This window comes from Mobula birostris, chromosome 15 (genome assembly GCF_030028105.1).
Source record: "Mobula birostris isolate sMobBir1 chromosome 15, sMobBir1.hap1, whole genome shotgun sequence".
Classification (NCBI taxonomy): Eukaryota; Metazoa; Chordata; class Chondrichthyes; order Myliobatiformes; family Myliobatidae; genus Mobula; species Mobula birostris.
In genome coordinates this window covers 15,519,541-15,531,784 of record NC_092384.1, presented here as the reverse complement: position 1 = coordinate 15,531,784, position 12,244 = coordinate 15,519,541, and the positions used below count along the sequence as shown (strand labels likewise).

The window sequence follows — 12,244 nt, the reverse complement described above, 5'->3', positions numbered from 1 at the left end:
TAGTGCAGAAACAATTTAGGGGAATGTTGCCTGGACTTGGGGATCTGAATTACAAGGTGAGGTTGTGTGGACCTAGGACAGTACTCTCTGGAATTTAAGAGATTGAGGGGTATCCTGATAGAGTTATATATGTTCATAAGGGGTATAGAGAGGATGAAAGCACATAGCCTTTTCCACAATGATACACCAGCTACCCATAGCTATGGATGACATTTTTGTTTCAGAGCATTGTGGAAATTGGACCTCTGCCCTTCAATCATTCCTCAGATTGACAAGCTGTTGCAGAGCAAGTATGAGAGGTCAGCATTTATCTTTATTGATTGGTCATGGAGTGTCGTGATATGGGCATAATATTGCACAGTGTTTTATTTTAGTATTAATGGAGATCCCTACCAGTGCTCGGAGCATAAAACATGGTTGCACATCAGCAGGTTAGTTGAAGCAATTTATCAGAATATTGACTCTATTGTCACTTTTTCATGTAATTGTAAACATACTATTATTGTCCAAGTAGGGCAGCCATTTTTCTTGTGTACAAGTAATTTGAGAAGTTTTTCCATTGATTTCCCTTCATTCAAAACCAGATAGCATTTAGTTTTGCTGTTCAAGATAAAAGACCATACCAAAATGTTGTTAGAAATTCTAACTTTGTTTGATTTGTTTATAATTGTTTTATTTAAATACAAAAATGAAAAGCTCGATTGAGTCTTCAAACCCTGTCAGCAGATCACTTGTCAATGAGATAGATCAACTGAGAAGCTCATCAATTAAGGGAAATCTGTACATTTGCTTTCCACCTGATGGTGGTAAATGGGAAACATTTATGTTAGCAATGATGCTGCTTCAAGGTACTTACTAGTTTTCAGATTAGAATATTCAAATCCCTGTTCAACCCAATACCCAGACTCTGCATTGCTTACTCTTGGTTCTGCTTGGCAAATTTAATTCCAAAACAAACAGCATTAAATTGCAGAGGTTGTGTCCTAAGGACTTCCAGCAGCTCCAGTATGGTGATTTAAATGAACCATTTTCTTTGAAATGTTTCAGGTGAATTTGGATGATCTCATTCTTCTGTATCTACACTGGCAACTCAAGCTGTGTAGATGTGGAGGACTGCATGGATATCACTGTACATTAGAGTTGTTTATTGAAGATTGGGTGTGAGATATATTAAAAGATAGTTTATTTTGCCCAAGCTTTGCATAGGGATGGGGTATAAACATGAATATTCCTTTCTTTCAAAAAGCTAGAACACCACGTTTGGGATTTCTTTTGGTTTTGGATAAAATAATCTAGCATTCCTTAAGAGAAAAAATGAATTTTCTTTCCATTGATTGATGTACATACAAGTTCTGATCACTCTTTTGTCCATAGTTATGTCCAGACAGGCTGTACTTCTCTGAAGCTGATCCTGCAGCGATTTGGCCTGTTAATAGCTGACAATTTGGTTACCCCACCATCAATTGGGGTAGATATAACACGGGAAGAAAGGTCAGTGGATATGCATGACACCTTTGGCAAGTAGATACAGCATTTTTAGTCATATGCATTCATACCTCTGAGGGGTACACTATATATTTTTTTCCTGGTAAAGGTGGGCTTGCCCTTCCTTTTGCATTCACCAATGGGTCCAGGCCTGGAGCTATATCACATGTATAAACTAGCCAATTTCTCTCACTTCAACACTTTTGTCAGACATCATTTTCTGTATTTCTCCTTTGTCATAATTTATTATGTAATATCCTCCTTAAACATGTTGATTTCATTTTGAAAAAAGAAAATATTGGAAACTGTTAACAGGTCAGGCAGCATCTATGGAGATAGAAACTGAGGCAGAGTTTTTAAAGTGTTAGTTGTATCTCATTACACAGAAGGTACTTGGCCTGTTCAAGTATTTTCTATTTTTACTTTATTCTGCACATATAGCCTCTGTTTATGTGCAGATGGATGGAGGGCAATGGTTTAGATATGGGTTGATGGGACTAGGCAGAATAATAGTTTGGCATGAACTAGATGGGCTGAAGGGCCTATTTCTGTGCTGTAGTGCTTTATTGCACTGTTTGATTCCAACAGAGCATCTCCCTCTAAAGCAACCTCAGAAAATCTTTTTTTTCAAATTTGTAGGTCATTGATTTAAACAATGAACAGTTGAGGGTTTAAAAACTGATTACTTTTAGCCTGAAATGAACATGTATTCTGCTCTGTCTGCAATGTGATAACGAATCTTCAGTCCATGTTAACACACATACATGCCCTAATACCCTGTGCACAAGCCTTGTGGTACCTTGTTCACGCCTTCTGAAAACTCAAATATATTATTCCATCAACTCTACTTGTTATATCCTTGAATGGTAGTAACTGTTAAACATACTTACCTTTCATCAAACCATGTTGACTTAGTTTGATTACATTAAGCTTCTCCTCTAAATGACTTTTCCCCCTTCATTATGGAATCCAGCATCTTGCCGAAAATAGATATTAAATCAACAAGCTCATTACCTACCTGCTTTTTGTCTTCCACCCATGAACAATGGAGTCATGTGTGGTTCCCCAGAAATTGGGAGTTTTGAGAAACTTCCAACAAATGTTTCCAATTTTTTGCAGCTGCATCCTTTCTAAAACCCTGGGACTCAAGTCATTGGGAGCTGATGACTTGTCTGTTTGGGTCCCATTCATTTTGCCATTACCTGTCCTTTGTAATAGTAATCATCAGATGTACTTGCATACTGTTTGAAACCAGCCCATCAGTTATTTCTTTTCCTGTTATTGCCTCCTAATGCTAATTCTCAACCCTTCACAGGCTTTAGCTACTTTTCCTTAATCCCGTCTGTTTTCTTTCTCAATGTTTCAGTCCCTTTGTTGGTTCCATTCTCTAAATATTTTTCTTAAACAATCTGTTGTTAACAAACGAGGTCATCTTTCTCCTGTGATTTTTTTTTTCATTCTGATTAGGATAAAGTTATGCTATCTGCTGTTTAAATATTTTCCATTTCTCTGCCACTAACCTATCAATAGCCAATTTACCCAGTCTATTCTTGACAACTCCACCTTCATTCTTTTTCTGTTATTGCACTCATCTAAGTTGAGGGCATTGGTTATGGATCCTAGTTGTTTACCATCAAGCTGTGATTCCAGAATTCTACCACATTTTAATCGCTACTCTCTAGGTGATTCTTTACCACAACATCCTTAATTAATCCTACTTAATCTAAAATGGGCTGTTTCCAGGTGGGTTCTATAACATACTGCTCTAAGAAACAATCCATGACACTCTGTAATTCCTCTGTCAAGGAAAATCATCTAACCACTCACATTATTCAGGAATTTGAGGTACATTTTAGACCAAAGGAAAATAATTGATTGTCAGTCCTTTAGGGTAAATGTACAAACCCCATTTCCAGAAAAGTTGGGATATTTTCCAAAATGCAATAAAAACAAAAATCTGTGATATGTTAATTCACGTGAACCTTTATTTAACTGACAAAAGTACAAAGAAAAGATTTTCAATAGTTTTACTGACCAACTTAATTGTATTTTGTAAACATACACAAATTTAGAATTTGATGGCTGCAACACACTCAACAAAAGTTGGGACAGAGGCATGTTTACCATTGTGTTACATCACCTTTCCTTTTAATAACACTTTTTAATCGTTTTGGAACTGAGGATACTAATTGTAGTAGATTTGCAATTGGAAATTTTGTCCATTCTTGCTCGATATAAGACTTCAGCTGCTGAACAGTCTGTGGTCTCCGTTGTCTGATTCTCCTCTTCATGATGCACCATACATTTTCAATAGGAGATAGATCTGGACTGGTAGCAGGCCAGTCAAGCACATGCACTCTGTGTCTACAAAGCCACGCTGTTGTAGCCCGTGCAGAGTGTGGTCTGGCATTGTCCTGCTGAAATAAGCATGGACGTCTCGGGAAGAGACGTCGTCTTGATGGTAACATATGTCTCTCTAAAATCCTAATATATGCCTCAGAGTCAATGGTACCTTCACATACATGCAACTCACTCATGCTGTGGGCACTGATGCACCCCCATACCATCACAGATGCTGGCTTTTGCACCTTTTGCTGATAACAACCTGGATGGTCGTTTTCATCTTTGGCACGGAGAACTCGACGCCTGCTTTTTCCGAAAACTAGCTGAAATGTGGACTCATCTGACCACAGCACACGGTTCCACAGTCTTTCGGTCCATCTGAGATGAGCTCAGGCCCAGAGAACTCGCTGGCGTTTCTGCATAGAGTTGATGTATGGCTTCCTCCTTGTGTAATACAGTTTCAAGTTGCATTTTTGGATGCAGTGACAGACTGTGTTGAGTGACAGTGGTTTTCCGAAGTACTCCCGAGCCCAGGTGGCAATAATTGTCACAGTAGCACGACGGTTTCTTAGGCAGTGCCGCCTGAGGGCTCGAAGATCACGCGCATTCAACAGTGGTTTCCGACCTTGCCCTTTACGCACTGAGGTGTCTCTAAATTCTCTGAATCTTTAAGCAATATTATGTACAGTAGATGTTGAAAGACCTAAATTCTCTGCAATCTCACGTTGAGAAATGTTCCTTTTGAACTGATACTTGAATATTCTGTGCACTTTTGAACTGATACTTGAATATTCTGTGCACTTTTCAATCTTATTTTAACTCTGTCCCAACTTTTGTTGAGTGGGTTGCAGCCATCAAATTCTAAATTTGTGTATATTTACAAAATACAATTAAGTTGGTCAGTAAACCTATTGAAAATCTTTTCTTTGTACTTTTGTCAGTTAAATAAAGGTTCACGTGAATTAACATATCACAGATTTTTGTTTTTATTGCATTTTGGAAAATATCCCAACTTTTCTGGAAAAGGGGTTTGTAATTATTGTTTAAAAGGAGAAAACATCTTCCAGAAATTTGATTTATAATTCTCATCTCTGCCATGTTTAACTTGTGGGCTGTTATTATAAATAGATTTGCTGATACTGACTTCTGATAGCAAAATAGTGAGAATGTTAAGCTAACCTTTGTTACTATTTTCATAACTTATAAATATTGGTAATTTTGTTCATAATGAGCAGCCATACAGCAGGCCATTCTGTAGACCCGGATGTTTTGGAAAGGCTGAATGCCTTTTTTTTTTTTATCCCTTGTGCTCATTTTGTTGTGAAAAGTTCCCTTGGTAATCTGTAATTTGTATATATATTTCTCTCAATTTTTCAGTTCCAAAGATTTTTGCAAGCCATGTCAAACAATACCTGGTTCAAAAAACTTCCCTCTGAGCGCCATTTGATTCTGCAGTGCTTTGTAATTTGCTTTGTATACATAGTCATAGTCATACTTTATTGATCCCAGGGGAAATTGGTTTTCGTTACAGTTGCACCATAAATAATAAATAGTAATAGAACCATAAATAGTAAGATGTAAATTATGCCAGTAAATTATGAATAAGTCCAGGACCAGCCTGTTGGCTCAGGGTGTCTGACCCTCCAAGGGAGGAGTTGTAAAGTTTGATGGCCACAGGCAGGAATGACTTCCTATGATGCTCTGTGTTGCATCTCGGTGGAATGAGTCTCTGGCTGAATGTACTCCTGTGCCCACCCAGTACATTATGTAGTGGATGGGAGACATTGACCAAGATGGCATGCAACTTTAACAGCATCCTCTTTTCAGACCCCACCGTCAGAGAGTCCAGTTCCATCCCCACAACATCACTGGCCTTACGAATGAGTTTGTTGATTCTGTTGGTGTCTGCTACCCTCACCCTGCTGCCCCAGCACACAACAGCAAACATGATAGCACTGGCCACCACGGACTCATAGAACATCCTCAGCATCGTCCAGCAGATGCTAAAGGACCTCAGTCTCCTCAGGAAATAGAGACGGCTCTGACCCTTCTTGTAGACAGCCTCAGTGTTCTTTGACCAGTCCAGTTTATTGTCAATTTGTATCCCCAGGTATTTGTAATCCTCCACCATGTCCACACTGACCCCCTGGATGGAAAGAAGGGTCACCGGTACCTTGGCTCTCCTCAGGTCTACCACCAGCTCCTTAGTCTTTTTCACATTAAGCTGCAGATAATTCTGCTCACACCATGTGACAAAGTTTCCTACCGTAGCCCTGTACTCAGCCTCATCTCCCTTGCTGATGCATCCAACTATGGCAGAGTCATCCGAAAACTTCTGAAGATGACAAGACTCTGTGCAGTAGTTGAAGTCCGAGGTGTAAATTGTGAAGAGAAAGGGAGACAAGACAGTCCCCTGTGGAGCCCCAGTGCTGCTGATCACTGTGTCGGACACACAGTGTTGCAAGCACATGTACTGTGGTCTGCCAGTCAGGTACTCAAGAATCCGCCTGCATCACTGTCAGCTTCTCCCCCAGCAGAGCAGGGCGGATGGTGTTGAACACACTGGAGAAGTCAAAAAACATGACCCTCACAGTGCTTGCTGGCTTGTCCGGGTGGGCATAGACACGGTTCAGCAGGTAGACGATGGCATCCTCAACTCCTAGTCGGGGCTGGTAGGCGAACTGGAGGGGATCTAAGTGTGACCTGACCATAGGCCGGAGCAGCTCCAGAACAAGTCTCTCCAGGGTCTTCATGATGTGGGAGGTCAATGCCACTGGTCTGTAGTCATTGAGGCCACTGGGGCGCGGCGTCTTCGGCACAGGGACGAGGCAGGACATCTTCCACAGTACAGGAACCCTCCGGAGCCTCAGGCTCAGGTTGAGTACATGGTGAAGTACTCCACATAGCTGAGGGGCACAGGCTTTGAGCACCCTGATACTGACACCATCCGGTCCTCCAGCCTTGCTTGGGTTGAGACGTTTCAGCTGTCTTCTCACCTGTAGAGCTGTGAAGCCCACCGTGGTGGTTTCGTGTGGGGAAGGGGTATAGTCATGAGAGCAGGGTGGGGGACTGTGAGGAGGGGTAGGAGGGGAGAGTGGAATATGTGTTGGTTGGGGGCTGACAACAGATGGCTCATGTGGGGGATGGGCAGAGGCCTCAATGTCAAATCTGTTAAAGAACAGGTTAAGTTCATTGGCCCTGTCCACGCTGCTTTCAGCTCCTCTGTTGCTGGTTTGCTGGAACCCAGTGATGGTCCTCATCCCCCTCTAGACCTCTCTCATGTTGTCCTGCTGGAGGTTCCACTCAAGCTTCCTCCTGTACCTGTACCTCCCTGATCCTGGCTTTCAGGTCACTCTGTATTTCCCTCAGCTCCTCCCTATTTCCATCTCTAAACGTCCTCTTTTTAGCGTTCAGGATGTCCTTAATGTCCTTTGTCACCCATGGCTTGTTATTTGAATAACCAAGGACAGTTCTTGTCAGAACATTGCAGTCCACACAGAAGTTGATGTAATGTCTTTCTCTGTATCACAGATTACAAAGGAAGCTTTTCAGGCCCATGTTCGATTTGTGAAGTATCCCTGCCAGGCTTGTTTACCTTGGCTTTGACTGATTATGCCTTGCATATTCAGATGTAGTTATCGATTTCCTTCTCTCCATGGGTTTCTCAACAGTGGACATGGTCCAGATTAAGGTTTAATTGCCTTAAGGTAATAATAATAAGGTAAGGATGCCCTGGCCATCAAAATGTAGAATTCTGGATACATGGTTTGATGGTACTCATTGTTTTTAGTCCATCTCTTGCATATATTATTCCACTTGAAATTGCTACAAACAGCATCTAGTTAGCCAGGTTTAGAAGAAATTAAAAGATCTACCTTTTTTTAAAAACAATGATTATGCATTAATTTTCCACTGTTTCCCAAAAAGTGGGGAGAATGTGATAAATGGTTATTTGTAATTTTTCCACCTTTTGAATGAGAATGATCAGTTTTAGGGAAATGAAACTCTGATATTACTGAAACTAATGTAAAAATGAAATTTTTAAATGTTACGGTGCTCTGACTTGTTTTCCTTTCTTCCTCAGGCACCAGAAGTGCAAACTTTGTTACAAGCAGTTAAAAAACTTGCTTCCAATTCTTCAAAGTAAAGCAGGAATACCTGGCCGGCAAGGTAGTGCCTTTCGTGAACTACAGCTTCTAATGGCAGCTTTTGAATGACAATCATCTCCACAGACTTGTTATTGATTAATCCTCTTCCAGAACTGACTTGAGGTTCATGTAATAAACATCCTTTTGCAGAGACTGCCAACAAATGATTCGGTGACCAAATTGCTTTCTGCAAGTAGACTTTTTTTCAGAGTTTACAAAAATCTAGGTAGTTAAGCAAAGATGGGCCTCAAAGGTTTTTGAATATTACTGCAAACACCACTTCTCCTTTTGATATTTACAATGAAGAAAGACCCAGGGAAATTGATTCTTAACTAAACCTTGCCTCTTGTTGGTTTTGAATCTACCCTGTTGGTCAACAATGCCGAAGAAAGACATTCTTGAACGTTTTGCATTGTTAACGTGTTGACTTGTTTTGAGTCCTTTATCTTCCATTCATACATTAAGATTAAATAAATTCAAATCTCCAATCCTTGTAAGTTAACATTTCACTGTACAATAAGTATCACATAGTGACACTAGCCTTGTCCATCCTGGTGATGGTTAGTACCTATAGTGTATTATAGAATCAACTGGGTTTATTTGGAAATGACTGAATATGTACCATCACAGCCTGTTTACTTGTAGAACTATAAGCATGAAATGAGAACTCTATCATTGCTTTAACGGGTTTAGATTTTTTTAAATATGTGGAATGTACAACTATTTACTTTTAATCCTGATTGTAAGTCCTCTGTTTATGGTTTGTGTTGGGGAAGTGCAGAATTGCCCTTGAGGGAAATCAAATGCGTGCTTGCTTGATTTCCATACAGCAGGCTCTTTCCCTCAAACTCGCTGTGGGCTAAAGTACATTGCTTTAGCCAAATTGTATTTCATACATTCTTCTACATCTTCTGAACCTTTAAACAATCTTGCAGCCCTAGTATCTAATGATTTTACTTTGCCTCTTAAAATAGAACTAAGAATTAATGTTAAAGTGAGGTTTGTTTTTCAAAGAAGTTTGAAACCAAGTCATGCTAGGTTTTGCTTCCCGTGCAGGATCAGTAACCTGAGTAAAATTTGTGACCTGGTTTACTTTCACAAACAGGTCACAATGTAACTTAAGCCTCAATATTTTAGGGTTGACTGTGCTCCCATGACAATGACACACCTATAGCCTGAGGAACAGGAATGCTGCAGCTAGTTTACATGGTGTCCAATTAACTAAAGTCATCTTAAATTAGCCCTGCTATTTAAACAACATGCCATCTGTTTTTATACTTAGTATTTTGGAACTGGGCACTGTTTCACCTTTATTTAAGATACATCTTGCTATTTTGCAATCACAATGCTGTATTATGTTGATTTGTAGCCCAATTACAGGTCAGGTGTTTGAAGAGCAACATTAGTACTCCACTGTCATGTTGGAAAATGTAAATTATGTAAATATGAACATCTACATAATAAACCAAATTTTTTGACTGTGTTGTTCAAGTTCCTACCCTGACCATCACCAACTCCCTCCCACCCCACACAAAATAAAACCCCTTAACCTTTTCTTGCCATGCAATACAAAAGCTGCTGTTTAAAAAAAAGAGTAACAATGGTGTAAAGCAGTTCTGAAGTTGAATAAATACTAGGTTTTATTTGAACCCAATTAGATGGCAACATCCAACTTTACAGATAGGTACATTTCATTGAATCAGTACAGATTTCAAGCAACAGATGATTCAACACAAGTTCTGAGCAATGGGAACATGCATTACTGAAATAGATCATATTTTCCTCAGTAATCCTTGCTGGAAGCTTTCACCAAAGGATGCTGCCACCCCATTCTTCTGGGTTTCTAAGACCAACAATGCCTTCATCTGACCTCCAACTTCCAGCATTGGGGTTGTGGAGAATTTAGAAGAGAATTATTACTGGCTTTCCAACCCAGAAAGTAAATTTTGTAAAACTAAGCATAAGCTGAACAAACAAAATATTGCTCAGTGTTTCTCTTTACACATGCTTCCTGACCTAATTTGTCAAAAAACACTGATAGATGCTTGGGCCACAGAAGTCACTTTAGCAGCTCTTGCATTAGATTATGTTTTCTGCTCCAGCATGCTTTTTTAAAAATATAAATACATTCCTGAAGTCAGCACGGCCCAGAAGGGAAAAGAGACCCCTAGGGTGATATGATAAAGTTGAGTTCCTATCTCAACAACAGGGATACCAGCTATTAGCCACAGCCACACAAGGAACAAATACAGCAGCAGCATTAAAGTAGTAGAAAAACAAGTTTTTGGTTCAGCAATTACTTCTGTTTCTAATTAGATGCTGCATTCATTAATTCAGCAAGTGAGCAGTATTCTGGCATAAATGCAACCTTAGCCCAATCTACTGCAATATTTAAATAAGCCATCAGACATCACGGGTTCCAAAGGTTTAAAATGGCAGGCTGACCTTTTCACCATCACCACTACATCCTCACTTCTCCACATCTGCCAGTTTCCAACTTACATTGCTGGGAGATGGTAATCCTTCACCAGAATCACTTCCCAATTTCCTGGCCAACTCCACTGGTTCCTGTCGGCAGCTAATGTCCGATGTTTGATCTGTGGTTAAGATGTGGGCCTTGTCTCTACACTAAAACATAGAAATTCTTAAAATTCAACTGTAATCCAAGGACTGCAGTAGCTAAAGATCAGCTCAAAGCCCAGCGGTCACAAATAGGATTTCTGGTAATGAGGCTTAATACCATAATATCTGTGCACTTGTGAACTACAGTTCCATCCAAAATGAAGAAACAGCCAAAGTCTGCAAATGGCAGGAGACAATCCCTGGTCAGAAAGTTCTTAATGGCATTTTTTAAATAAATAGGTCAGTCTCCACAACTATTTTGGACAACCCATTTGTGCTGAACTTCTCACAGTGCAACTTCACCTAATGTAATATTTGGCACTTTGCCCAAAATGTATGGTGACTGCAAGCAGCGCAGGATTTGGAGTACAATGAGTAAAACAAGTATCAATCAGAACATAAAAAGGACAGTGTAGTTGTATGTTCAATGAATACCTTTGGATATCAAATGACAGGTTTAAAAAAAAGTAGACAATATAAAAATCTTTTAATATTTATAGTAAAAAAAATAAGTAATGAGCTCTATTCCGTGCATTAACTTCTTAAAAACCAGATTGCATACATGTATGGAGTTGAAGTATATAAATATACAGTTATTGGCTTGTGATCTACACTGGGAAGTATAGGCTTGCTGACATTATTTACTGGGACAAGGTACCATACTCCAGACAGCACTGCTGACCCCATCAATGGCTTACTTCACCTGCAGGGAAAACAGATGGATCAGCTGAATAACATTAAACAGAGCAAGCAAAATTTGAGTTTAAAGATTACCAAAAATAAAAACAGGCACAACAGTAGCATAGTGGTTAGCGCAATGCTATTACCGCTTGGCATCAGAGTTCAATCCCAGTGTCCTCTATAAGGAGTCTGTACATCGTCCCTGTGGAAAGCATAGGTTTCCTCTGTGTGCTCGAGTTTCTTCCCACAGTCCAAAAACACACTGGCTAGTAGGTTAATTGGTCATTGTAAAATGTCTCGTGATTGGGCTAGGATTAAATTGAGGGTGGCTGGGAGGTGTGCCCTGAAGGGCCGGGTGGCCCTATTCCACGCTGTATCTCTAAAATAGTAAAAAAAAATAGAATAAAATGTGACCTTAAAAATAATCCAGGTGCTAGCAAAGGATTCCACAAATGATTAAAAATAAACTTGACAAGTTTTGAACTTGACTTTAGAACAACTCGCAAGTGTGTGTGTGTGTGTATACACACGTTTGTATATGTACACATACAGGTGTCCCCCGCTTTTCGAATGTTTGCTTTACAAAACCTTACTGTTACGAAAGACCTACATTAGTAGCCTGTTTTTGCTTTCAGAAGGTGTTTTCACTGTTATGAAAAAATCAGCCGCTCTCCCCCGGATTTGGAACTGCATTCTCGCCGGCATTGCTTAAACACATGCCTGTGAGCAGTCGTTAGCAAGATGAGTTCTATGGTATCAGAAAAGCCTAGAAGAGCTCGTAAGGGTGTTACACTTAGTGTAAAACTAGACATAATTAAGCATTTTGATCGTGGTGAATGAAGTAAGGACAACGTGAGTTTGGCTTGTGGAAGCTGACGAACAAGATATTGAAGAGGTTTTGGCATCCCATGACCAAGATCTGATAGATGAATAGCTGATGCAATTGGAAGAAAAATGGATAACAA

The 12,244-nt window shown here is 39.8% G+C and overlaps 2 protein-coding genes across 13 annotated transcripts in view; one reads left to right on the top strand and one right to left on the bottom strand.

The window, feature by feature from the left end:
* The window catches only part of katnb1 (katanin p80 (WD repeat containing) subunit B 1), a 70,784-nt gene extending 61,347 nt beyond the window's left edge, over window positions 1–9,437 (top strand). For 3 of the 5 annotated variants that reach the window (XM_072279360.1, XM_072279362.1, XM_072279359.1), the window contains 3 exons: window positions 225–299; window positions 1,375–1,491; window positions 7,913–9,437. In XM_072279360.1, coding sequence (XP_072135461.1) covers window positions 225–299; window positions 1,375–1,491; window positions 7,913–8,045 — 325 coding nt within the window. In that variant the 3' untranslated portion in view covers window positions 8,046–9,437. Of the gene's footprint in view, window positions 1–224; window positions 300–1,374; window positions 1,492–7,359; window positions 7,550–7,912 lie in introns of all 5 variants that reach the window. The other 2 variants (XR_011889232.1, XM_072279361.1) reach the window with 2 other exon arrangements.
* Window positions 9,438–9,614: 177 nt separating this feature from the next.
* The window catches only part of kifc3 (kinesin family member C3), a 78,062-nt gene continuing 75,432 nt past the window's right edge, over window positions 9,615–12,244 (bottom strand). For 6 of the 8 annotated variants that reach the window (XM_072279351.1, XM_072279350.1, XM_072279354.1 and 3 more), the window contains 2 exons: window positions 11,426–11,658; window positions 9,615–11,301 (listed from right to left, as the gene is read on the bottom strand). In XM_072279351.1, coding sequence (XP_072135452.1) covers window positions 11,594–11,658 — 65 coding nt within the window. In that variant the 3' untranslated portion in view covers window positions 9,615–11,301; window positions 11,426–11,593. The remainder of the gene's footprint in view (window positions 11,302–11,425; window positions 11,659–12,244) is intronic. The other 2 variants (XM_072279355.1, XM_072279357.1) reach the window with 1 other exon arrangement.